Source organism: Gasterosteus aculeatus, chromosome X, assembly GCF_964276395.1.
Source record: "Gasterosteus aculeatus chromosome X, fGasAcu3.hap1.1, whole genome shotgun sequence".
Classification (NCBI taxonomy): Eukaryota; Metazoa; Chordata; class Actinopteri; order Perciformes; family Gasterosteidae; genus Gasterosteus; species Gasterosteus aculeatus.
This window is the reverse complement of record NC_135698.1, coordinates 13,068,830-13,096,565: the sequence shown is the minus strand read 5'-3', so window position 1 is coordinate 13,096,565 and position 27,736 is coordinate 13,068,830. Positions and strand designations below refer to the sequence as shown.

At 42.6% G+C, this 27,736-nt stretch overlaps 2 protein-coding genes across 2 annotated transcripts; one reads left to right on the top strand and one right to left on the bottom strand.

Annotated features, from left to right (window-relative positions):
* Nucleotides 1-457: 457 nt before the first annotated feature.
* pex11a (peroxisomal biogenesis factor 11 alpha) lies at nt 458-4,449 on the top strand. Its single transcript, XM_040163737.2, has 3 exons — nt 458-985; nt 1,138-1,253; nt 3,147-4,449. Exons 1-3 carry the CDS (start codon nt 930-932, stop codon nt 3,713-3,715), a joined length of 741 nt encoding a protein of 246 aa, XP_040019671.2. The 5' UTR covers nt 458-929; the 3' UTR covers nt 3,716-4,449.
* Nucleotides 4,450-4,557: 108 nt separating this feature from the next.
* LOC120809318 (RNA polymerase II elongation factor ELL) lies at nt 4,558-27,675 on the bottom strand. The gene is made up of 12 exons (XM_040163029.2): nt 27,466-27,675; nt 24,721-24,768; nt 14,807-14,934; nt 14,172-14,326; nt 11,899-12,140; nt 11,215-11,339; nt 9,769-9,874; nt 8,944-9,400; nt 8,435-8,498; nt 7,856-8,027; nt 7,694-7,738; nt 4,558-7,443 (listed from the first exon to the last, which is right to left on the bottom strand). The coding sequence occupies exons 1-12, from the start codon at nt 27,601-27,603 to the stop codon at nt 7,333-7,335; spliced, it is 1,791 nt and encodes a 596-aa protein (XP_040018963.2). The 5' UTR covers nt 27,604-27,675; the 3' UTR covers nt 4,558-7,332.
* Between the last annotated feature and the right edge of the window lie 61 nt (nt 27,676-27,736).

Here is a 27,736-nt window from a genome sequence, read left to right as displayed (position 1 = left end):
TGAATACGTACATCTGTGAGTCTACAGTTAACAGTAGCCTAAAATCATCCATTCAATGCATGGGAACTGTCACAAAATCTGTTCACACATCAATACTAACATTATATAGATCTCCCCCGGGACTCATCTGTGTTACATACCGTAATTTGTCTTTAGTATAAAAAGTACAAGGGCCATGTAAATTGGGGTGGAATTCAAACTCAAAAATCTGAATTTATCTTTACCGTCACTTTTTTTTTTTATTAAAAAGTATTGTACAATACAGAACACTGATGATTTGTCTGAAACTTTAGTTACATTGTAAAAAATAAACGAAGCGAGGCCATGCTATATATTATTCTGTATTCTAACATCTTAAATGATGACGTAAAATGAAAAAGTTGCAAAAAGAGCAAATTAGGCACTTTTACAGTTTATTGCATCTGACCAAATATCTGCTGCCACATCGCCCCCTGTCGTTTAAAACACCGACGTGCATGACTGCACATTTCTTTGGCCTGATTTTAAAATATTTCTTCTTACTTAAAAGGCTGCATTTTTTTTTCAAAAGTGCGATTACTATTCAGTAAAATGTCCACAGTAACCGACGGTAACGCGCCGGTCCGTGAGTAAAACCCGTTAGGCTTCTGGTCCGTTTGCAAAGCCGTCCGTAGTGAAACAAGGTCAGCGCCCTTCGGTTCCCCAAACATACTAGGAAATTATCTGAGTGTGAACGTGCAAAAAGTTCCACAATTCAGATGATCTGGGTGAGTTTCAATCAGCTAATTGAGGTAAACCACCATCACCGACATTAAAAGTGACAAAAGTGAACACAACTAACGTTAACCGACATTAGCACGCTAGCAAAGCGATGTGCCTGCGGGTAAGGTCTCTGAACGAGGGTGCGACTATTAACTGACTAGAACAAGCTGTCCTTGTTGGATTCAACCATGGACGCGGTGGTACGATTCACGAACCAAAGCCAAGGAAAGGACCGAATATTCAGGCGAGTCTTTAACCTGCTCCTAAACTGTCCACCTCGTCTTGTGTTTACTTACAGGACCTTTGACACAAGTGGCCAGAGTGCAAACAGCATTTCATTGAACGTCAACTTTCTGCGTCTTCTTACACTCTTTTGTCTGTATTTCTTTGTTACAGGGCAGCTCAGTATGCATGTGCACTGTCTACATACATACTACGAAACCATTTGGAAAGGAAGGACCTTGTGGCGAAACTTAAAAGTCTGGAAAGCAGCATGAGCGCAGGACGTAAATGTGAGTTTGAGGTTACCTGTGGCTGTAAGGTGAGACGGAGGGTTCACCTGGTGCCTAAAGCACGTTCGGTTGGGGGGGGGGGATTTATTTCTAAATCAAGACCCCGAGGTGGTCTTATGAGGTCCCTAAAACAAAACCGTGGTTGGGTAACTTAAACCGTAATCATTTGTTTGACTTTCTCCAGCTTTTTGTCAAGCTCGGATGCATCTACTGTATTGATACATTCATCTGCTCCACAAAACGTTTCTAACTGTCACCTTTTTTCAAAAGAAATACAGTATTAGTTTCCTCACTCAAAAGCTAGTTCTAGCCGGGTGGTAAAGAAACTTCTTACTTAATCATTTCAAAATGTTTGACAATCACGTAATTCATTGCTCTGGGTGTCACGGAAATGAAGAACAGGTTAAAGTCTGATAACATGTTTCCAGGGAAATGTGCCAGAGCATAAGAAGCCATCAGAATGATGATTGTACTGTAAACCCTAAACTGCCTGCATGCTGTTTAAAAGAAGACACGTCTACAGCGAATTTGAGCCAGTGTAAAGTTGAAAACATGTATACATACGATTAATGTTTAATTTTTTGTAGCTACCACGATACCTTCATTCTCTATATGCAGCACATGAACAATCTCCTGGAAGACGTTCAGAAAAGTCTGCTCAGGGTCACATTTAATCAGCCTCTGTTAAAGTACAGTTGATTCAGTCCTCTTTTTGGCATCTATGTACGTCAGTCATGGTCTCCCACCACATACCACACACTGCAGTTTGTGGCTGTGTTGGAGTCTGTAGGATTTTCTCGTGCGAGCTGAGAGCGACACTGGTTGAGTGACAGTTACGGACTGTGGCTGTAACTGATTACACTTGAACTGGCCTTGACAGCGCAGAGATTGGTTTACTTTACAACCCTCACTGAAACCTTTTGAACTTTGACATTCTATGGTTGAATCTGTGTTGTTTTTCATTTTGTCCAGCCCCAAAATAGACCGTATTGTAATGGGGTATTTGACATTTTGATCCAGTTTTAAACTGAGGTTTTAGTTGAGTGTCTGTGATGAGTTTGAATGGCGGGTTAATTTTCTGAAGCAGGTGTCAACATTTGAAAACGGAGAGAGATAAGCGATAAAGCACGCTGCATTTCGTGTCACTTAGAAGTACAACAAATATCAAAGGTGACGCCGACTCCTCCAGTGAAGCCTCTACAGGTCTAGCATACAGCTCTATGTGTGGCGCCGACAAAAAACATTACCACAAGTCCTAAAAAATACATTTTCTGTTAAATAGTAACTTTAAAACATTTAAAACAACATAAAAACTTTAAATCACTTTTTTTTTGAAAGAATTCTAGGATTGATCTGATTTTATTTGAAGTACAGACTACATCTGTACAAGGTAAAGATATGTAGAAAGACAAAAGGGGGAGCGTGCTCTTTCTTTACCAAATAGTTTCTATTATTCATTTTATTGTGATTATTTATTTTCAGCAGCAAACACCCACATGCTGCAGCTATCTTTCAATCCCTAATTTATCAAATGATGGATCTCGAGTTTTGTTTGTCATAGAAGCAGCGTTCAAGTAATCCATTTTTCTTTCATGGCTCCCTGAAGATGTAATCTCAGTTTAGAAATGAATTTAAAACATAAACCAGCTCTTCCTACCTTTTCGTATCTTTAGCTATTACAGCTGACACTAGAACAATGGACAACAAGACAAGTTACACAGTGCAATGTTGAACTTACAATTTAAATAGAATGTTAGAATAGAATATGAAACACCATTAAAAAGTTGAATGACAAAGTGTGTAAACCTTTGACTGGTACTGTAGCATAACTGCTCTCCTTAGCAGACCGCCGCTGTGAAATGTTGACATCCCTCTTTCCTCCTCCTCCATCAGTGTTGAGGTTGGGGAACACCGTAAACTCCATTGCGGCCGCCAAGCGAAGCATGCGGCTGCCTGACAGAGCGCTGTGCCTGAGCCTCACCGCGGCCAACGCCAGCCGCGCCCTCTACTTTCTCCTCGACAATGTAGTTTGGGCCAGAAGCGTGGGTCTAATCCGCAATATCGACAAGGAACGCTGGAGCCTAAATTCCTCCCGCTGCTACTTCCTCTCGCTGGTCATGAGTCTGAGCAGAGATGTTTACGTGGTCCTCCAGCTAATGGCACAGAGGGCGAGAGATAAGCAGTTCAGACAGAAGATGGAGGCGCATCTCAGCGAGAGTTGTGAAGTGGCTGAAGCCGTCGTTCCTCAGCTGGATGCGTTTCTCTTTCTGCTGTTGGAGAGCCTGAAATCGCATCCCGCTGTTGCCTTGGACGTGCTGAAAAATGCATGTGACCTCTTCATTCCCCTGGACAGGTTGGGTATATATAAATCCAATCCGGGGGTGGTGGGATTCTGTGGTTTGATGTCCTCAGTTATTGGGATTGTAACACTCTTGGAGCCCAAGTTAACACTAAAACCATGACAACAAGGGTGCAATCACGCCATACTAACTGGAGACTCAAAGTTTAATAACGGGCTACCTAGCAGTATTGGTTATTCTTCATAATTTAGGAGTCTAAGCTAAACCCCTGTGCAATCCTGTCTTTTCCAACACCAGCACTTTAGTAACTACTATAGTAGCTTTTTTACACTTCTTTGCTCTGTGAGAAGAGGTTGCTCAAAGCTTCACCTCAGTGATTCAAGTGATGAACAAGCTGCTTCTCAGACAAAAGTTCTTCCAGAAGAAGAAAAAGTTGAGATTTCCAGGAATAGCAGTAGTCATTGTCGGAAAACTACACGTTACCAAGAACACAATGAATGGCTCTGTTGTATCAAAGTGTTCCTGCGAGTGACTGTGTGTCAGCCTGCAGCAATTCCCTGAAATCCAATCTGCACAAGTGCTTTTCCTACTGTGACCAGTTGAAATTGTGTGTATGTATGTCTCCCATTCATGCGTGGCCTGGACGTTGCATATGATGATCTAATTTAATGAGCTAAAACTCCCCTGATAATGTGATTACAAATACATTCTTAATATATTGCTGTATGTTATTTTTTTAAATCTGACACAAACCAAACAAGTGCGCCACAATTAATGAAAAACCTTCAACTTCTATGAAATTATTTGAAAATGTATTTTCTCATGTAGTAGTAATGTAACGGATCAATGCTTTGTTTGTTGAAAGGTTAAATAAATCTTTATCTGACATTGTAAAATGTGCTTTTTCAAATGTTTTGTGTTTCAATGAAGTTATCAATGTATCTGTGGGGGAGAGGGGGAGACCGTTCAGTTCAACACTACCCTCTTGAGGCATCATGACACTGTTCAATTCAGAAGAGCTTTATTTTTCATTAAGACGGAGACGACAATACACCTGTTTTTCTGAAAGCTTTTCTCAAGAAGATGATCGATAAAACATCCATCAAAAATTGTAAAAATATATTCCATTTCCCTTTAACCGTACTTTGAGTTTTGTTGAAGAGAATGAACTATGAAAAGATGAATCCCATAACAAACGCTACAAAGCAATAAATACACTAATTTGTTCTCCTAGGTAGATCAATCGCAGGGGTTAATAATAGGCAACATATTTGATTTCACATTTCCATTAACTCCATTTTTCCAGTATCCAACAAAATTGACCAGTATTACATTTGTGGAAATAAGTTTCCTGGGCTGGAAAAAAATGCAAAAAATCCTGGTCGCAAACAAAATCCTAGTCATTCTTCCAGATGCACTTGTATCCAAATAGCTTACATTAAATGCAGTTTAATTTGTGTCCCAGAAAACCTCACATTTCTGAAATGCATTAAAATGTAAGTGTGAATACACTGTACATCCTAAAGGCATCTTGTATCAATCCAATTAAAAAAACAAAACGAACAAAGCACTTTAAAAATTGGCACCAGTGTGAAACTACAGATGTGTAAATACTGCTGGCCAATGTTGATTTCTTTCCACAATACCAATGATAGTTACGTGCGGCTCTTTGAATGAAAAAGGCACCATCAGTAGTTCGCTCCGTCAACAGTAAAAAACGGCATCACAATTAGCTCGAGGGGCGAGTCTAGTTCCCCGAAGCATTATATTAACATGAATGGTAGCATCATCTTCATACTGATTAGACTGATATTTTGCCTTCCCAACAGCATCAAAACGCCGTTTCAGTATCTTTCCGTTTTGAATGAATGACTTTATTCATCAGAGCAGGCCGTGTGCTCTTTTCTTTTTTTAAATAATTCCAACCATGGATTTCCAGTTCTAGTACCGAACACTGTTCTTTCTATTCATTACGACCGATCAGACCGTTTCCTCCAGCTGGGTGGAGCTGTGTGGCACATTCGCCGAGCTTATCAAACTGCATATTAACAAAAGATTTGTAAAATAGTGCGACCTGTCGTCCTGAGAAAAGATTCACAGGCAAAACGTGTCTAGTCGTACTGGAGGTTTAAGAATCCAGCATTTTTAGCTTTGATGATATTTAAAGGCCAAAATCTGTGCTAATATTTGAAATAGTCAGTGCTAATAAATATGTCTTTCCTTAAATTGTTCCTATGTGCCAAGACTCAGCAATTGTTGCTAGTCTCAAATCCTTCAAACAAACCAGAAATAACCAATCGAATGTAAAATAAAAAAAGTACATTTACGTCTTGCAAAAAAGCGGCCAAATATTTGACAATAATCCCAGTATTATCTTTCAAGAGTATTTTCTTTGAAGAGCACATTATTGTGCAATGATTTCTTCCGATACTGGTGCTTGACAGGATTAAACATTAAATCATATTCCTCACCAGTTCATGATTATCTGACAGAAGTAGAAAATGATCAACAAACAACAAACAATAGACCAAACAACAACTAGCCAGTAACAACTATCCAGTAACTGAAATTCCTTCAAACTTAAGAGACATTTACAGACAAGGTCTGAGAAATGTTGGAAATGTCTGACATACATGTTAAGGCAAATATTAGCTTCATTCGCTCATTTCAAGCAATCGTTACGACAACTGTTGTGAGTGCAGCTACATTGATGCAAACGTCAGAGAGAGAACAGAGAACACTGCAATTTGATCTCTATTTCCTACTTAAGGCTACAGCTAATTATAAGGAGAAATAAAAGTACAGCTTTGGGGGTTCTTCCGGTGCACCTTCCTCGGGACAAATGTTTCATAGAGCCTGTAGTCGCTAAGCGTGAATGATGCATGATTACGTACAGACCTGCAACCAGTTAACAACACTTGACGGAGTTGATAAAGAAAAGGCAGTTTGTGATAGGCTACATGTGGGTGAATTTAACACTGGATGTGCACATCACCATCTTGAAACCAGCATTCATGTACTGGGAGGAGTGGTTTTGTGGCATTCCAACATTCCTTAGAAATGACATAGGACGTTGACAGAAAGCTAGATGCTGAAATTCCTTACGGTCGAAGCCCACAGGACTTTGTATATATTGCTTTAAACTTAATTTTGGGATCTCTTCGTGCCTTTTTTTAAATAGATTTTTTTCATGGCCAATAACATTGTGTAAGCATTTGGTCTGGAGGGAAATACCATTCACTTACTGTTACAAATGGACAATTAAGTGATTGGAGGATTGGTTTTGACTTTTGGTCAGCAAACAGCAAATGAACAGATTCCTCTGCTTGTTAAATATAAAGACTTAGAAGTAACATTAGTTTCCACCTAAGATTGATTGTACCATCAATTTAATACTCTTTTTTTTTTTTTTTATAAATCAACACATTTCTTGCTAGTTCTGATAACATAAAGGATCAAATAAAGATGCAACCGAGCAGGAAGGATCACATCTGCTGTGCCTTTCAGAAAAATAGATTTGGCTTTCACTTTTACAGCAGAAGAAAATCCAGCAATGATCGTAGTTGAAAACCATAACGTTAAAGGGCAACTTTTAATCACGAGTCGGTGGTCGCAAACCACTTATGAAGGAGAACCTCGGTCCTCGATCCCATTCACACTCAGAGAAGTAAAGTGAACAGTGTCTCAGCGACCGCAGGACCAAGCTGGGAAGTCTTTGGGTCCATTAGGAGTCTTTTGGGTCCAGTCTTGTTACCCCTGCGGGGGGCAGAAGACGGTTACTAGCAGAGTCCCTGTGCTTGGTCGTAATCTGTGATCAGGCCTTTGATATGCGACAGTTTCTGATGCAGGTACTCGCAACGCTTCTTCTCTTCCCGATAACCAGGAAACCTCTGAAAAGATAAAAAAGCAAGTGAGCTTTTGGTAACGCGTGTCAGCGCCCTAGATGTTTGTAATAACATCAGAAATCTCTCTTTACTTTATATTTGGGAGATTCAGGGGGTTACTTATGTGTTTTTGTGGCATAATTGTTATATAAGGCTCAATTTTCTCATCAATTCGTAGGAGATCTCACTCATAACAGAATGATAATGTGTCAGTATGTGAACATAATATTGATGATGCTTATTTGACAACTCTTACTTTCTTATACTTGCGGTACTTTTGTAGTATTTGGACCTCCATAAGCTGAAAAGATAACCAAAAAAAAAAACGTAGCGTTAGGTTTGCCGTGTATGTGATCAGTTCATCGTTTGGTATTCGATCGGGAACGCAGCAGTCCGAGACTCCCGGTCCAGACAGTACCTTGTACTCTTGTGTTCCCGGAGAGAGGGTGTTGATCTTTGAGCCCAACTGAACAAACATCTCCGTGATGGCCCCGATCCGATCATGGAGAGCTCTGTATTCATCATACTCTGCGCAGAAGTCGTCTTTGTACTCTTGCCGCTGCTCCAGTGCTTTTATGGCGCTGTATTTTCTGAAGAAACGAAACAAAAAACAAACATGAGAAGTTTTTTGTCATTTCTGCCAGTAGATGGCACTGCAGAAGGGGCCAAGGGCCTGACACGTCACTGATTAAAAGCCCACGATGTGTTGACCAGATGTAAGAATGTAAGACATAAGGTCAAAGCTTTGTGACAGCTCGTTCAGACATGTGCTTTACTTGACTCTATTCACGCAAATGTTAGCTGATCAAAACCCCTTTGGGACAAGTTGGTTTCTCCTCTCAACAACAGTGGGTTAGACTTCCAAATCCTAAACCGCTCAGTGACAGATAAACAACTTATGAGGACTCATTGACAATCATTTTTATTTAACTCTTGAATCGTGAATCCCTTCTGGATTTGTATGAAACGCAGGGCAGAGATTGTGTTTGCGCCTTACATTAAATAGTCGGGAAGTTCCTCTGCCGAGGTCCGATTGACAGGTGTTTTCTCTCGTTCGTGGTCTGTTAATAGAAAAAGAAACCACGCAGACATTGAAGGAAAAGCGGTTTGGGAAATCTGCCAATGCAAATGCGATGATGTAGCCATCATATCAAGGCCGACGGAATCATTTATCACTCTCTGATAAGAGATCAGATCCAAGGCGAGCGCTGACGTCTGCAGCCGCGGAGTGGGAGGCGACGCCGCCTGCTGACTCGCTCGAGCGTAGGTCACCCAGCTGTTTGCCGGTCAATCATCAACAGACTGGAGCAGAGACTGCAGAGCCGACAAGAGGCACTCGCTGCGTTTTGAAATGTAAATCAATGGGTCTCCAGCTGCAACCATGACTTTTTTTTTTGTTTGCTTAAGTAAAGAATAACGAGAAACAGACCCATGGCAGCCGAATACAAAACATGCAGTGTGACAAAACCTTTACACACACAGCTTAATGGTTTCAAGGTCATTCACCTTTAAGATTTTCTCGGTTCTGCTTCAGGTCCGGGCTTTTCTCAATCCAGTCCGGTTTTAGGCGCTCCCGTTCTTTGTCCTTGTGCTTTTTGGACCTCTTCTTCTTATGTTGGCCGTTGGTGGGTTGTTGATCGGTGCAGATGGACGCGTCAGTGTGTGGGGGCTCGGGGCTGGTTGCAGTGGGAACTGGCTCTGCCCTCTCCAGTTTGGGAACGGTAGATGACCCGCCGAGTTTGTGCGGCGAGTACAGACCGTTTGGACTCCCCTGGAGATGATTGCTGGTTTTGTCGAACTCCAGTTTGATCTGTGCTCTGGAGTTTCCGTGGGTCGAGGAACTACGAGCGCCGATGGTGGCGTACTCGGCATGAGACGGCGAACACAGAGGCAAACACTGGTCTAATAGTCTTTGTTTTTTGGGGGTGTGACAGTTGGATGAATCTGAGGGCAACGGACGTTTCTACATCGGAAAAAGGAGAACACAGTAACGGATTAGATCTGCTCCTGAGAACCTGTATTGTGTACATGAAGAGATTTTAAAGCAAGTTGGGTGAGAAGATTGACTCAGTATAGACTGAGCCCCGTCAAGAAACAATGTGTCATATTGCACGTTGAGCTGGTTTTCACTTCGCATGAGACACATGACAGTGGTATCGATCCTCTCACGCTCACAATAAGCAATTTCCCCACATTATCTCGTCATTTACTATGATAACTTCACAAAAATATTGCAGTTTGTCAGTATCTGCAAAAGAGGAAGAGATCCTTTTTCAGTCACATAAGTAAGAGAAAGTAGAAGAATATAATTCACTCAAGGTGAATAATTACCACGGAGAGACTCTTGGCAGGACTGAGATGTGAAGGAGAGTCTTTGGGGAGTGAATGGTTGGACTGGGGACTCTTCAACTGGCAGTTGTTGAGTGGCTGAAGTTTCCTGTAGAGACAAGACAAACACGGCACCTTTAGCTGGACAGTGACTGAGGCCAGTGAAGCTAAAGGTCAAAGGGCAGCATGTAGGTTACAGATTCACGAGTAGATGACCATCCATCATGTATTATGACATGGCTTGCCAGAGAGAAGACAGCAGGGGGCAGCTTCTCCACAGTTTGACATCAAAGACATAAAATAAATGATCTTTTAAATTGTATGAAAAGGTTTTTGGAAGGTTAGCCTGTATAGTTTTGTCTCCGATGATAAACTCTACAGGAGGTAAGCGCCAATACCAAACACATCCAACGAGCAGAACAATAGCAGCAGATTTAACCTCTGTAGGACCAAACCCTCCTCCCTGGTAATCTGCTTCCTACAGCTCCTTCCTCAAACAGACGCTGCTACAAGTCACACCCCAAAATGGATTCATGCGACCTTAATCATCGCCAGTGAAAGAGGACTTGGAAACAATTAGACATTACTCTCAGTGAAATGAAACACGTGAGAACGTCTGAAGAATCTACTGCAACAAATCAATAAACTACAGCAAATAAATCTGGAGTTTATTCTATTTACAGGGTGGCACAGTTCTATCACACTTGGAAAACAATTTAGAGACTACAATTGTAAGCTTTTTTTTAGCTTAGCAGTGGTGGAGAAAAGAGGGGGTTGTGCAATCAGCCAAAAGGATTTGAGCTTTTTCCAAAACGCTCATGAAGCACATGGCCTGCTGATGTTCACTGGCAGGCAGAGGAAATGTACAAGGGGATGAAAATTACCCTGAAAAGCTCTGCCTTGCTGCTCTGAACCTTCCATTCTAATGCCATTTGGCAATTTGGTTCAGGAAATATTTCCCTCTGCTTTGATGTGTCCATTAAGTGATTCATCAGGGCAGAGAAGGAGCGATTTAGAAGCTCCCCCTTTCAACATGATCAATGCAGACCTCAACATTAATTAAGCAGCCTTTCTGTATTAACGCCAGCACTTTCAAAATGCATCCATTGTTTAGTGCCTTGCCCGAATGGTTCTCTAAAGAAATGAAACTTCCAGTAGTGATTTCAACAAAGTCGGATGAAAAGATGCACAGCTCTCAGCATCTCTAAACATCCGTGTGAGTATGGATTACACAAAGCAGAAATAATGTGTTAATTCGTTGGCCATAGAGGTGCTGAAAGGTCTTAAACACACACTGTAAGCCGTGCTATATTTTTGGCGTAGCCAGGAAACTCAACCGTCTCATCTAGCTGGATCAACTTCCAAGAACGTTGAACTATTTGTTAAAAAAAGTAATTCCAACTCTCTCCGTGAAGCAAAGCGGTGCATCGCGGCCAACCGAAAACCCACCTGAGCAGGAGCCTGTGGATGAGTTGCTTCTCCTCCTCCAGATATCCAGGCCATTCTCTCTGGACGTTTCTGTAGAGCTCATCCTTGAGGGAGTAGCTTTGGTCTTTAGGGTTTAGTTTACCCACCTGAAAAACAAACAGTTCCCTATCTTAATACACAAAAAGAGAACACACCTCAACCTATTAACCTGTGATAACCTCCACCTTACCTTTAAATAACCAAGTGGGCCTGTATTGTTCGGCGGTAAACACTTAAACCCCACCTTTCTTATTCCTTATTGATACAAATCAAGACCAACCCACCACTTTCAATTCTGAAATTAGAGCCCAGCTGGAGTCACCCTACCCCTCACTATCAAAACACAATCTTTTCCTTCAAAGAGAATTAAAGCCAAGTCCTAATTACTGATACCAGGGGTGGCACAGTTTGCACTTGATGACTGCAGCGAGACACTCAGATATTTTAAACACAGGAAATAGGCCTGAAATAGGCCTCACCTTTTAATAGCTGCACAGCGGTGGTCTGGTCATTAGTAGAATTAGCAATTTAGGGACTGACTTACGTTGGTAGTTACAATCCTTCACCTGATATCAACGTATACTAAAAGCCCTCCATATTTCGGTACCTCAGTATATTTCCCCAAGTATCGAATGAGTTGTCGTGGCGATGTGGCTGATGTCTCACCTCATCCAGTAGAGAGGTCAGGTCAGCCTTGTCCTTTGGACTGGATCGCTCCCTCTCCAACCACAGTAGCAGCTCAGGTTTCCTGTAGGGCTTTAAGGCCAAGAGATGAATGATGCGATCTCTCAAGGGCCGGTGTGCCACAGGGCTGGGAACCAGGTTCCTTTTATTGCTTGGGGAGTGCTTGTTGTTGCTCTCTGAGCCTGATACCAGACCCTGCTTCCTCTGGACCTTCACGCACTTACCTAAGACCAAAACAAAGGGACACATGGCAGAGTTTCAGCAGTTGATTTTTGGAAGACACCAGCAAGGTTTTGAATCAAAAAAGTTGTCAGTGCAATAACTTAAAGCAGTTTTGAATGGCCGTACTGTTGCCACAATAGCAGAAAACTAGAGAAGACCGGAAGAGATCAAAACTAATCTGACAACAGGATTCAAACAGGTTCACAGTATCCTGTAACAACATAGCAAACATATCATTCCTAATCCAGTCATCAAGCCAGTAATACAAATCACACCCAGCTCTTAAAAGAGACGCCTGCACACAATGTTGTATCGCCCTGCTGTCATGCCATCTCCTTTACGGACAAGCAACACTTTCATCCCCATTTGAAAACGCTTAAGGAAAATACCTCGAGCACTTCTGTGAAGTGTTGTTGTGAGTGGAGAACAGTGAAAAGGGGTCAACCGTAGAGTTGGCCGACTGCAGAGTAAACAGAAAGAGTGCGGAAACTGGAGCAACTAACACAGAGGCCCTTTCTTCCCTTTTGCAGCACTAATGCAGTTGGACCTGTCCAGGCGGTGCTTATAGACATCTACAGATCGTAATCTCGTTACAACCTTAAGCCATACTTTGGAGGTTGATATAGGTCAAGTAGTGTAAAACAGTGTGTTCACGGGAGAGCATGGTAGGTCTCACACAAGGTGTTTTAAACATTGCACTAGAATGTATTTTTAGCAATGGTCAGTGTTCCTTGTAAAATTCAAACAAAGTCACTTTAAATATACAGTACTTTGCAAAAGTCTTGCAGGAGTTTGTTTATACATCTACCTTGAACCGGGTCATGGCATGCAGCTATCCCTGCTGCACTGAAATAACCCGTACTGTCACATTTCAAATAAGCTGCAACTTCAACTGGTGTAGATCGTTAGAAGCAGCTTGGGAAGTCTTCCCCTCTCAATGAAATTCTTTTCCCTCTTGAGACTGAACTTTAAATCATACATTCTTATATAGTTTGTGGAAATTCTTCTACTCTCAAACCTGTAATTGTGACTTAGTGTATGGATTTTTCCCCCCTTATGAGTATAGCATTACTGCACCATAAAAAGACACTCAGTCACCACATAACAACTGTCTACTGTCTACGGCTTAAGAAACTGGGATCACGACCCGTCTGTTTCTCTCTCTGGCGTCCAAGAGAACAGAAATGACACGTTCAAGTAAAATGGGAGGCCTGCAACTGCATATTTTTAACCGGGTCTTTTCTTACAGCTGCATTAAGTGCATGTATTTGCCAGATTAAGATTATTTTGCAAGAGCCTCAGAGGCAGCAAAAGAGTGGCTTAATAATAATAATAATAATAGGACCCGGCTCCAGCAGCAATTAGTAGCATTGGTCTTCACAACATGTTATCATGCATAAAATATGATCCACACAAGCATTTGAATCCGCACCGGACATCTAAATGTCATGAAGCATCAGATCATTTTTAATGTTTCAGCATGGTCACTTTAATTGAAAATAAATATAAAGACCAAGGTTCAGAGAAGATGACAGCAGTGCAAAATCTCAATCTAAAGCCAAATAGTTCCAGGTTAAACATGGTCTCTTTAGATATTCTGAAGTAGTTCATCAACTAAAAATCAATCAAATTCCAGTCAGTGTAATTAAATGTTAGGGAAAACTTCCTCAGCATGAGACTTGTTAGCGCATACTTCTGGCAAACTCAATCACATTAATGGTGCTAGCAGGCAAGCTGGCACAGCGCCTGAGCAATCTGGTCAAAATGAAAGGAAAATTACAAGACAGAGAGACGTCCCTCTCGCATGAATAATTGCAACGCAGCGCTTTGATCAATTATGTGATAACTTCCACACCATATGGCAATTATCAACAGGATAAAATGTGGAGGAGCAATGCTTTAGAAGCTTTCTGGGAACATGGGAACTCTCCGGTTATCTTTCCTTGATCCCTACACGCTTGAAGGCTGATACGTAGACACGGAGGCCAGAAGACGCACCACAACGTAGATACGGCTGTTAAGCAAAGGCTTACTTGGTCCCGGCTTTATCTCGATTGCCGAGCGGCTCCAAATGTCCTTCTCCACCTGAGACATGCGCTCCCGGGTCGCCTGGTAGGAGTCGTCGGTGGCACAGACTGTGATCTTATCCTGAATGCTGCCCTGGCCCTCCAGGTGATCCCTGCCCTCCCTGTGGGTAGGAGAAAGGAGAAGATAGAAAGGCTCAGAGAGCTGGCTCAGCTCAATTAAACGGGCCAGCTGCCAAACACAAGCAGCGGAGATTCTTGCTGTCATACAAAACAGTCAAATGGTTTGTGATAAACACAACCGGTTATGTGACTTGCGCCTGGCTTGTAAAGTCCAGTCCCGTGCTATAAATCCTCTAGAAAGGCTCACATCTGTCCTTTGATCCTTCGACACTGCAGCCACGGTCACCACCTCTCTGTTCTCAATTATTACTGGTCAAACCTCTGCGGTCAGTTGCAACATGGCGCCTTTTGGCGTTATTGTGGTCTTGTTTGAATACAGCCGGACAGTCTCACTGTCTATTGTTGCACTGAAGAGAGAAGCCACTGTCTGGTGAGGCCCTGCGGCTGTATAGTCCGACACCAACTTTACTACAGAATCACATTTGTGGTGGACTGTGGGAAGAGTTACGGGTGCAGCTTACCCAGAGACGTACTGGTGAACGCAGTCGAAGCTGGACTTAGGTTTGTCTTTGCTGTCGCTGGAAAGGTAGAATGAGAAGACTCTGAATTCGTCAGGAGACTCGGGTGTCGGCGCCGGGATCTTAACGTACTGTCGGGAGAAATACAGACAGAACATTTTCTTTAGGACCAGTGAAGTATCTTTCAATAAAAAGTCAAAAAGTCGGAATATCGGTTTACAAGGTTGCCTGTTGTGGTCATTTTTTCCTTCAAAGCTTTAGTGTTTTCCAGCACAGTATTTTACATACGATTTATTCCTTACAGACCTACTTTAGAAAAATGGCAATTCATTGTTGAACATCTTAACTCCACTGAAATGACTTCATTTTTAAATGATCTACGTTGTCCAATATACTTTTCATAAATCACAACCATGTTTTATTATGTTAGACACATCATGAATACTTAATAAACAAGACTAAATACTGTCAATACATTTAGGCAAAGTTTCCTTTCATCAGTGAAAAAAAAGAATGAATTATAGTCTTATAAATTCTGCAAATTGATTTAGCAAATTGAATCAAATCTCCTGCGACCCACCAGCCTTCAGCGATGACTGACCTCACATGCGTCAGAGTACAGTATCCACTCACACTGCTAATTTGAGTGGTGTGTTGTGTAATGTTTTATTTTTCCCAGATGTAACCGGATCGGATTCAATGTAATCTCAAAGTGGGGGAAAGCACATCAACAAAGCAGCTGCTTTTATTGAAACTGATTAGAGCCCCGACTCACTGTCTTTTGTTTTGGTTTGTTTTGTTTTTTCACCACAGAAAAATGTGACCTAAATAATCTTCCGCTTGGGCCAATCGCAGCGTCTACATTGTACCTCCCAGGTCAGCGATGATGACCTGTAGCCAGTGGTGGGGGGAGCCCGTCTGAAAGGCAAAACATAACAATGGTATAGCAGACAGCTTTTCCACTGAGACGTTAACCTCCTCTGTCACAGACTGTCCACCGCTCCCTAGCAACAAACAAGCCAGCTGGGTGAAGTCTATCCCCGTCAAGGACCTCTTACATAAAATGACCCAAAAACCTATTTCCACCAAAAAGACAGTTCAACATAGAAAGTCATTAACCAACAAGTAATTTGTCCCTTAAAACTCATTTAGCAGGGGCTCTTTTCAACGATGCCTGCAGCTGTGTTCCATTCTGAAAAAAAAAGATACAGCTTAGTACTTTTGCTGATAGTGTTCTGTCCCAGATACAAGAGGAACCCCGTGATGGTCATCCGTTCTGTACAAGCGTGAATACATGGCCCCTTAATGTGAGGTGGCTGCAATAGCCCCCACCACGCAGGACCTTCTCCAACCGCAGGTCTCAAAGAACAAGTCAGATGGACTTGAAGCTGCCGCTTTAGTCATCAGTCATAAGTGATTGATTATAAACTGACTTGCTGAGAGCACAGTGTCCCCGGCAGATGTGGCAGGCAGGACTATAGCTGTCACTAATGCCCGGTCATGCAGCAAAGCCATAAGCAGTTTTTTTTTTTTTTTTTTTGCAGCACGTAGGCCAACAAACAGCCCCTCGCCTCGGCACCCCTCCTCCTCTCCTCTACAAACCCAAATGCATGCCATTCACCCCACCCCCATCAGCCTCCAGCTTTCCTTCATGCGCACAAGCCCACCCGTGTCAACACAAAAACGCAAAGAAGCCCACAAGACCATGAACACTTGAGACACACAGCTGACCATTAATTCTGACCTATTTATGTCCGACCGTTCTCGCAAAGTGGTAAAGCAGAGTCCCCGCGTACACGTCTGCTTTGGGTTTTTACGCTAATTAAGTACGATCAACCCCAAAAATAAGCATCAAAGTGAGCGGGGACGGGCCGTGTCTTCAGGACCCATTACTCAAAGCAAAGTAGTAGGAACTTTAACCACAATTTCGAAGCAACAAGCCATTCACGTTATTGACGCAGAACTGCAGCTGATTTTGATTTTAAAATGAGATCCTGCGAAAACAAAAGCTACAGCCCAAGATGAGATGGGAGCAAACGTGTAAACATTTAGCATCAAAATAGTGCCACCACCTCCCCTTTCAGTCGATGGCAGCAGTATGAACCCCCTCCAGTCATGCATTAGTTTTGCCCCCCCCGTCCATGCCACCGCGCACACTTCACATTCTAATTCTAATCGATGTCACTCAGGTCAGACTGTTCAGAGGTCGACCCCGTTTTATTCACAGCTTCCGTCCCGAGCTTCATAACCATATGTCATTTAACCCATTAGTTTCCAGTTTCTGACTCCGATAGGAGAGCCTGTCAGTCCAACGTCAGGTTCACAGACAAAAACAAATCGCTCATTCGCTTTCTGTTGAGCTTGTTTAGAGGATTGGTACTCTCATTACATGTGTTTACGGTAAATATAATTCTAATTAGCTTCATTTGGCACAAAGACTGGAAACAAGGAAATGGATAGCTATCTAGTTTATTACTGTACAGAAACATAAGTGTCTCAAATGATTACCTGTCTTAATGTAAACATCCCAGTAAAAATGTTAAACCAATCACAGACAAGTTTGACTCGACATTGGACACTAAACAATTGTGTAATAGTAGCGAGAGAATGATAATTAAGTCATCTAATGGAGTCAGCACTGCCAGTTATATAGCAAGTTTTCTGGCACATGCTAATCGGTCTCCACAATACCTACATTTAAACTAAATTCCATATATTCTGGTATGGGTGTTGGCCAATAACAAAAGAGGCTTGTTTGTGTAGAAAGGCCAAAAATTATGTTTTAGGTGATGAAGAAAGTGTCTCTTTTAAACATTATAGAAATATTGATATCAGCAATTCAGCATCAGTCAGGCTGCTGGTCAAACCAGCCCAAAGTACAAACACCAGAGGGTATTACATTTAGCCACGGTGCGTTTTACTGCTTACTTGGTCCCGGCTTTATCTCAGTGTTGAAGTTTTAATATGCGAGCGGAAGACAGCATTTTTTTCTTTCTAAAGCTTCATTCGTTTTGCTTTAGTGGTCTGAACCCAAAGTGTTTTATTATCTTATGTCATTTTTAGACTTTCTCCATCTGTAGTAGTGCATTTTAAATCGTTATATAAGGGTGTGTTCATCATGGGTGGAGACACCTTGACTTGATAATCATTACTTCAGGAAACATAATGATCATGATCACATTACCTGGTCAGTCAACGACGACCAGAGGAAACAACTTTGCTGTAGTCTCTAAACGACACAAGGTTGTGACCCAGAATACAGTTACCATCATAGCCAAACCATGCAAATTGGCCTGTGTTATCATCACGCCACTTAGCCTGATAACGGAGTTTTTATGTGTTTCAGTGACACCACTTGTGCCCACAGGTTTGGGATCCTGACGCTGCTGTCAGTCAAGTAGTCGGTGTAGATTTACATAGAGACGCCGAGTCATAGTCACACCTCAATCGGGATCAGATGATGGATCCTCAGGGGATCCATCATCTGATCCCCTGAGGCCGCGAGTCAAACTTTGTGAAATCCCCCATCTACAATTATAAATAAAACAAGCTAATAAACAAACAGAAATAAAAGCAAAAACACTGAAATTGCAATCCAAAGTTTAAATATTAGTCACAATAAGTATGGTCAGTTAAAGGACTGGTGGGTTGTGTAAACACATCCATCCAACACACAAATAACTCAAGCTGCATGTATTTCTATAAGTAAGTGCATTTGAAGTGTTATGCTTACGTGCTTATTTAAAGCCAAATCAATATATTTATTCAATGGCACATAAGTAGAGTACAAATTATACAGTTAATAATGTCTTAATGTGATAAAGCAGAGTCCAAAAACAGTCACTTTTACTAAGTTGTATTCCTTTAAATGTCCTTTAAATAATTACATGAGTATAGTTGTTTTAGACATTTTCATTAATATAAAAAAAATGTCGACTCTAGTTTTGAATTATTATAGAAATAATGATAAAATCTGGGTTATTTGTCTAGCTCTGATCCAGTGAAATAATTCATTAAATTGCTTATGCTCCATTTTATAATTAAGACAGTGTGAATCCTATATTCTTACAATTAATGAATATGAGAAAAGCTTAATGAGGTATTATTGTCATTAGAGAATGAAAGGTATAACAGAGACCCATGCGCCGCAACGCCGCCTGTTCCCACGTTTGTGCGTGAAGTTTAGCCATGGGACAGTTACAGTAAAAGCGACCTAATGGCATCAGAAACGACAATCCTTAACACTTCCTCAGTGTGGCCCCCCCGCGGGGAGGCAGAGCCCGTACAATAACTGCCTCTGTGGCCTCAGCACAGCCACATCTGCTGCTCCGGGGCCCCGTGTGTTGGGAGACGTCAAATACTTCCAGGCTGTTGTAAGGTGTGAACTGGACTGGAACAGAAAGCCTTGGCAGGGGGGGTCAGCAGTTCAACGAGGACAAAGGACACCATCGGTGACGTCCGCGTAGAAGTTTAACCTGCTCGTCTTTTGATGAGGGTTAAAACAAAGGCTGTGTGGTGCGGAAGGAAAGCGCTTCACTTAAAAAGAGATCTACTGTTCGCTCCAGCCCAAACATCTGCAGGGGAACACGAGAGGACGGAATATCTTCATTAGCTCTCCGGACGGAAGCGCGAGGTTCTCCAGCTTTCGGTATTTGGCCGTGGCGACGCTCAGATGGGAGCAGGCGCCTGGGTATGTGATTTACTCCGAAGCCTTTGCCCCCCCCTGCCCCTGTCTGTACTGACACTAGTTACCATTGTCTTCTCATCGGAGTCTACTCAGCCGTAGCTGCTCTCTGAGCTGCCCGTCTTTTGTTCTAGCTTCTTCCCCCACAAAGCTGAGTGCAGCGGCCTGCCGGGCCGCCTGGATTATTCATGAACAGCGGGGACGTGTGGCTGTGTGTGTTGTTGGAGGGTAACAGGAGGGATTGGGGGGGGGAGGGGGGGGGGGTTGAGTTTTAATGGAGGAAGGGAGGGGGGGGTGGCAGTGACTCCCAGCAGAACCAATGCATGAGGGACGGCCCTGAAAAGTCCTTTCCTTTAGGAATGTGATGAGCAACTCAACGGAGAAGAGGGGGATGGATCCCGGCGTCAGCAAGTGTTTCGCTTTATTTACATTGAATGCTGGTGCAAAGTTGCGATCAAACATCACATGACGGACTCCATAATGAAAACAACCATCAGCCACGTTACAGTGTCAGACAAGTCAGTGCCGTGTCTCAGAAAAAACACAGGGGGGGTCACATTATTTATGCCAATTCACTGTCCCCAATCTATCTACAGTGTGATCAACAACTCCCCCGTGACTCCTTTGTTTAAAACAAACAGAACGAGTGACGACCCCACTTCCCGTCTGCATCGAGCTTCCAAGTGAGCCTTTGGTTGGATGTGCTTCCTGTGCTTGAGGATCTATTTATTGAGGGGGGTTGGTAGAGACAGGAAAGCAAAGGGGTGGAGAGGAGGAGGGGGGGGGGGGGGGGGGGGGGGTTTGCGTGGGGATGGGCAACTGACGAGCATCCCCCAAGGTACCGCCTGTTATGCCAAGCAGAATCAGTCTTTTTCCAAGAGGCTGGGGCTAATCTGTCAACCTTAACAAACACACACCGTCTCCCCTCCCCCCGATGGCCCATCCCTCCTAACGGTAGGTGCCTTCCTCTTTAGGGATGGAGGTTTTTTTTTTTTTTAAATGTTAGGCCACTGTTTGCTGTATTTGCAATATAAATAAAAGCCTGATCCTAAGCTTGCCTAATTGTCATTAGATGATGGCGGTTAGGAAATATTCCCATTACACGCTAGTTAATAGACCTCGGATACGCTGATGCTCGTAATGTTATTGTGTTTCCCTTCATGATAACTTGCCTGTTTTGCAGCAGAAATCCCACAAACCACCTGCAGCACTGCGCTAAACTCCCGTTACTGGACTTTTCTCTTCACGCAAGGCAATCTGTAACGCTTCTACAGTTTGCAGATTGTGTCTTGGAATGTATGTCCAAACCTGATCAACGTGCAGGGAAACACATCCAAACATTCATAGGATGTGTGATGTGTAAAATGAGGAGGCAAAAAGCTGGCTCAAATAGTGCCCTCATTGTGCTCAAATGCCAGTAAGATACAGGTGTAAGAAAAGACAGACAATCCATGTGTCAGGGGGTTGGCTTTGAGGTTAAAAGTGTCCCCGTCCCTTGGGAAAAATTTAGAAATACAGAATAAACAAAGAAATCGTTGTATGAGGTCTTACCTCGAAGAGGTTAGTTTGAACTTCCTCTTTCTTGTTTGAACTTATTTAGATGTCAAAATGGGGCCTATAGTTCCCTTGAAAGATGTATACAATTTTGTGAATAGTATAAAGCTACCGAGGAAACTGACTGCAGCTAAATGCTTTACCGCACTCTGCCACACAGTCCGTCTCCACATCAACAAGATATTTTTAGTAAATGAGAATCAAACTGCCATCCATTCCACAAAGCATAATTAGCATTATATTTAGTCATTCCTCAGATTTTGACCCTGATGCAAATACCCAAATAGCCTCTGGGGTGAATGAGCACAGTTGCATTTCCTCGTGAAACAGCGTCTCGTTTCCTTTTTCCCGTCACTGGCTCGCAATTTATGTCAATGGTAATATTCGAGGGTTTGTTCAAATGGGATCTTTCAAGCCTTTCCTGGCTGAGTTGACTAACAAGCCCATTACCTGATGACCAATCCAACCAAAAGCAGTTGCTATTTTGATTTTTTTCTCAATGCCTTTTCCTGTTTCCCCAGCTGACGGTTCCCTCTTTCGTCTTAATGTTTCCGGATTAGCACGGAATGTAAACAAGCAACACAAAGCCACAACAACAACACACAACTGCGTGTTTTTTTTCCTTTTGCAGTTAGTGTTTTTCATCACACATTTATTTGTGCCATTTATTTCCAATCTTAAACTATAAAATACTCCACTCAAACCTTCCACCATCACATTGGCATCCTCTGAAAAGCAGAAGAGCACAATAATGACAGAGGGGCTAAGTAAAGAAAATTCCTCTTCAACTAAAGGATCTCATGAGGTTTGCTCCTAAAATACACTATACAATCTGAAAAGCCAAATCGCTCTGCATAAACAAACTCTGCCTCAGACGAGCAGAGAACACAGAGACTTTTGCCTCGTTTAACACATCTGGATGAATAGAGCGGCGTGTGCCCTTTCAGAAACACGTGGGACAACTCTTCCTCTCACTGCTATGCCACTGGGAGAAGACGGCTCTCGAACCACATTCCTGTTATTGTTATTCTAATTAGCTTCCAGGAAAGAGAAAAATGAGAAGAAAAAAAAGGTGTGTGCATGCATGCACGCACCCACACATATACACACACACACGCACATTGCAAAAGCTTATTTGCAGAGCGAGCGGGAGGCGAAGCAAAGCGGCGAGGTGGCGGGGGGTAGAGTCGGAGCAGCCGTGTGTGAGATAGAGGCCCTGAAGTCTCGCAAGGATTCAGCCAAGACATGGGGTGAAATGGCAAAATAATCAAGAAGGCCGACGGGAGGTGGCCCAGGGGAAGCTCAGCCTTCACACACACACACACACACGGTCACCATGAGAATATCTTTAAGAGCACCTCTACTCTTCCCCTCGTCCCGACACCTTCACGCGACAGCTGCGCGCATTAATACGGACAGGGCCATAAAACAAAAACAATTGCGCTGGCAACTGCAGTTCAACATTTATGGACTGAGGAGGAAATTAAACGGCTTTCACACCTGACACAGCACAGCAAAATGTAATATTCATGTTTACCCCAACAGCATTGCTCCTATAAAATGTCTTGTCGTCCATTGTCGTACTGTCTGCTGTTACGCACCAACCGCCAAGTCAAATGCCTTGTATGTCTGACATATTATGGCAATAAATGTTTCCTGAAAAGTTATGTTCAGTGGCACGGAGGAATAGTGAGTAACTCAAAGGCACAACTTTGCAGTGTAACAGGTAAGATGCTCACTAGCCCATGCAGATGTTTGAATATAAAACTATGGCATTGGATAGAACATCTGTATGTGATACATAACTAAAATCAACGTGATTTCTTAGTGTTGCAAGTACTAAGAGAAAATTAGCACTACGAGGGGAAATTCTTTGACACACTTTTAATAATATATATTTCACTTCGCCAATCGCTAGTTATTGATCACCCCTATTCGGTTGACTTTCCTGCAATAGGTTTCAGTTTTGAATCTCTTTATGCCTGTAAAAAATTCAAAAGCAGAATTTCTTAGATTGTAGTTTTTAAACTTGACTTGCACATGCTTTAGAAGCTTCTGTGAGCTTGTGTCTTTCATCATACGATAACCAGCTCGGCGGAGAATTTACAACAGTCGGGGCTAAATATCACAGGGTCGGAGTGAAAGGCAGCCGAAAAAAAGCCTCCGCGTGCTCTTTCTCGATAGGAGCCCTGGCCCCTGATACCGCTGAGCCCTGGAGAGGTGCCAGTACAGTGATCTCAAAAATTCCTTCGTTTTTGTTTTTTCTTGCAGCCCTGAAAGTGTCCCGCTGACAGGAAATGTGTCGTGAGCGAGGACAAAGATCAGAGAGGGGCAGTCGTGGCTTCTGTGATGGAGCTCTATGGCTGGCGACTGATACGAACCCCTCCCCGCCGGCACGCGTGACCTCCCGACGCCCGTGCTTGCTTGCCTGCTTTTGGGGGAGAAAAACTAGCCACGTCGACTGGCTGCATCTGTGGCGCCGTACGCCTCCAAAATGGAGACACACACACACAAACTGGTTATCTCCTTGTTCCGTTTTGTGCCAGACTGCCATGTTCACCAACAACCTCCCCCCACTAACGGCTTAATCCGGCCTCCCCCACTACCGATGGTTGCAGCTACCTCATTAATGCCCAATCGTCCAGCTCGGGGACCATTGTCAGAGGGGGAGGGAGCTTGTGCTCGAATTCCGCAAAGCAATTTGAATATGTAATGTGCCAAACGTGATATAATCACCAAATCCTATTCAGTGATTAAAGAACACTTAAAATTGCACTCACTTAACATTTCTTCACAGGAAACCTCTCATAAGCAGGTTAATCTGCTGCTCGTTTTACAGATGTTTCATTACACGCTTACATTATTTGTGTTTTGGACACATTTAGCCTTCCTGCCAAGCAAAAAAAAAAATTCCACCGCTCATGTATCATTCCCGTATTTCAAATCTTTCATGTCTGCATAGAGATGTGGGGGCTCCCTGGGGTTCGCCAACTCCCTTATACCTCCTCCCCCTTTCCTGAACAAAGCCTCCCCAGTTGCAGGCCTGACCCAGTAACCTGGCTGGCAGCCTGGGGGTAAAGCGTACCCTGTCTTCGGGCTTCCAGGGTCCCGTGTGAGCGCACAGGGCCGGCGTTTGTGTACAGTGCAATGTCACTTTCGTCGACGCAATCGGCTCTTGCGGGGATTAGGACGGCTCTTTTTAGACGGGCATGTTTTGTGGTAAATGCGGAGCCGCCCAGCAGGCAGAGTCAGGGTGTAATAGTGGCCCGGACAACCTGGCCGGACGCAGGCATCCCTCTTCTTGACGGACACTGCAGGAATGCCCTCGGGGTTTCAGTGCCATGTATTTTTGTGTACTTTGTGCACTTTGTCTCTGTATGTCCAGGCTATTTAACACAACAATGTACAGCTGTGACACCTTTCCTTCAGGTGCGTCATGATGTGGATGTTTCATATTCTTTTAAGGAAGAAAACCGTTAAAAGGCAACAATATCAAACCAAATAAATCACAGTTTGTGGATTTTCAACTTCCTCGTTGATGCTTTCATGCGCTTATCAAATGCTCAAGAAAGCAATGAGATGTGCGAAGGAACTGTCACAAGTACGCTCCACAGCAAATCAGAACCAATTAGAGCGTTCACATTCTCAGGCATTAAGGAGAATATGCAAAACATCTTACCCCCTGGCTCCCCTTGAAGCAAATCGCTGGCTGATTTGATAGTGATGCCTGAAGAGAGAGAGAGAGAGAGAAAGTAGAGAATGGTAACGAATTCAGGAATCATGTCTAGTCTAATGGACAGCTCACACATTAGGAGTAAAAATATATTGCCATTGTTCTATAGCTCCGCTCAGTGGGTCTCTCAATAGGATGGATAAAGTCTTGCCAAAACGTTGCCATAATCGCCGGCTCGTATCAGGTTTCGCCCTGATGAATCGCTGTATTATTATTTTTTTAATATCATTTAGTCTATAGTTGTGGGCTTTCTGGCCATAATATTCAGAGGAATGTGTGCGACTAATAATTTCATAGCCTATACAGACCACTTAGGTTGTGTCAGTCAATGCATGTTTGTGGGTTTCAGCTGATTTTCCCTCTAAAAGAACAAGTCAATAAAAGCTAAAAACAATCCAATTGGAAAGCAAAGGGCCCTGAATAAATGCATTTATTAGAATGCACTTTTTACAAGCCCTGTGCTGTGGTTTACAACTGTAGTGCCACCAAGAACACAGTGTTACGCATCAGAAAACCACATTGTTCTTCTACCTAACTGATAAATAAATATTGATATCATAAAATATAGCATGCCTTCAGGGCAACATGATGCATAGTTAATAGATGAAGACATTTATCTGTGAAGTACAGCTGTGCACGTGATAGACAGCGCTCCTGATTTATTATTAATTGTTTGGGGAAATGTCTTCCCCATCGAAGAAAACTGTTCGGATTTTCTTCATCGTTCCATGGTTTGAATATTGAATGGAGTAATATATATCAGCAACACACTCATGGGGTTTATCACAAGTAAGAAGCCTGCTTTTTATGTCAACCAAAAATATTCCAACAATTTTGGAATATTTTTGAGTGATGTGGAGCTGAAAAAATATGACAATTAATTGTTACCATTTTTTATTAAAGGCCCTTTTATAAGGGTTGTGTAACAGATTTATAGATATCAGTTATAGATGATGTATTAGTAATGTGCATTAATAGAATGTAGAATTAAAAGAATGTCAATTTGGGGGTTTTCAGGTTGTACCCTTTATACATCTTATTCATATCTGACAAGACTTATTAAGGAGTAATACGTGTTAAAATTCTTTAACAGTATGGAATTTTAATGCTGTTGACTAAAATTGAAACATGGGATATTTTACAACCTGGTAACCCAAAGGTTGTGCAGAATGCCAACCCTTTCAATAACTGTAAGACTGTCTCATTAGATAGTAGTAGAGGTTAAGAAATCACAGGATTAATAGAAAATTAATCAACTGCTTGATAATCTCTTGATTATTAAAGTCATTTTTTAGCAAAGGGTAGAAGTTTTACTGGTTCTGACTTGTAATATTAAAGCCAATCAATCTATTTGACTTTTATGAAGGTAGGACTCTCGCTTTTTTCTGTAATTTCATTGACCAACAATTCCCCCCATAACCTGAGAAATATAGTGCATCGTTCGTTGCAACCTTACTTTGCTTTAAAGGCTCTTTCATTTAAAGTATAAAATCCTTTTTAGGAATAAATTCCATCTAATAAAGAAACGTATTTCAGTCTGAGAGGTTCCTGAGGACAAAGTCTCAGTGGGGGGTCCGGCAGGCCACAACAATATTTTGTGCGGTGGTCTTTCACTTGGGAAAAAGTTTTGCAGCAGCCCCTCTCGTGCCTGGAGGAAGCTGTCAGGCTGCGCGAGCCCCGGAGTTCACTCCGCCTCGCGGACCAATGAGCTGCGGAGAGGGGCGGGCTCCCAGGGCGTGTAAAGGACAAACAACAATAATACACAAGAGCACAGCGACAACTTGTCGAGCTTTGCCACCGAGCCCGATGTGGACTTTACCGTCTCATATCCAGGTCCTTTCTGCCCCGTGGCAACACTTATTATAAATGCAAATAAAAACTAGAAGAAACAAAACACATATGGATCTCTAGCTGCAGTCATGATGTGGGGCTTAAGTGATTTATCGAACCTCTGGAAAGGACAATTTGGAGAAACCAACCTTGAATTATCTTGATCTAACGTAATGAATCGTCGCAGTGACAAAACTGTCTGATTAAAAGCTTGACAGCTTTTTCATTGATTGATTCACGTGAGCAAAACAAGCTGATTATTGAAAAAAAAGAAAATGACTGACGATCATCTGTAGTCGCCCGTGCTCTAAAACAATGCATTTCAGATGCAATGTATGTGTGGAAAAGCAGATGAAAACAACAAGCTGCTAAAGCTCAGGGCAATACTTGTTAATCTCTCATATGGGAACTTTCATTCCGTTTGTTTTTTCGGGAGATTACGCTTGGAAAAACAAGTAGACACGCATAATTGAAAATAGCCTGAGCCTCTCCTTTTCCGCCCAAAACACATTTTATCCAGGTCTTACAGAGCGGGCGGGTTAACAAAGTCATTCATTAAAGCATAATGGATTTTTTTTATATATACGTTCATAAATAATACAGCTTCTCTATCCGCTGTATAAACCCCCCAATCCTCAATCAACCACCAACGCTTCTGTCGACGTGATCTGCCTTATTTAAACTTTACTTTTTTTTTTTTAAATCAAAAAGGGAAGATAAAAAAGCTTTTTTCTTTCCAAATCGGGATTTTACAGTTCACTGAGTTGTGAGGCGATTCAAGAAAATGAAAATACAGCTGAAAAAAAAAGAAGAAAAAAACCCACACAAGCTCCAAAGTTCAACACGATAACGTGTTCCTACCTTGAGGTTCTGGTAGGCTTCCAGGGTCCGGATGGCAGTGTCCGTGAGCTTGACGTGAAAAAGAGTTTGATTCGGGTTGTTTTTGTTGATCTGGCCACAGGAGAGCCCATAGCGATGCTCCTGCCTCAACGCTGCCATTGCTACAACTGAGGACTTATTGGCGACATAGTGCCTGCTACGTCACGGAGGAGCGAGGCTGTGGGCGGGGCCGGCGCGCGCGTAACACACGTACACGCACGCACGCACGCACACGCACGTAGCGTGTGGAAAC

Bases quoted from the DNA above. Each gene is read 5' to 3' on its own strand.
- pex11a (XM_040163737.2), top strand. From the start codon at position 930: ATGGACGCGGTGGTACGATTCACGAACCAAAGCCAAGGAAAGGACCGA. The intron at 986-1,137 runs GCGAGTCTTTAA...TCTTTGTTACAG, and splicing joins GGAAAGGACCGAATATTCAG to GGCAGCTCAGTATGCATGTG. The intron at 1,254-3,146 runs GTGAGTTTGAGG...CTCCTCCATCAG, and splicing joins CATGAGCGCAGGACGTAAAT to TGTTGAGGTTGGGGAACACC.
- LOC120809318 (XM_040163029.2), bottom strand. From the start codon at position 27,603: ATGGCAGCGTTGAGGCAGGAGCATCGCTATGGGCTCTCCTGTGGCCAG. The intron at 12,141-14,171 runs GTAAGCCTTTGC...TTTTGGTCTTAG, and splicing joins CGAGATAAAGCCGGGACCAA to GTAAGTGCGTGAAGGTCCAG. The intron at 9,401-9,768 runs GTAATTATTCAC...TTTCCGATGTAG, and splicing joins CTGCCAAGAGTCTCTCCGTG to AAACGTCCGTTGCCCTCAGA.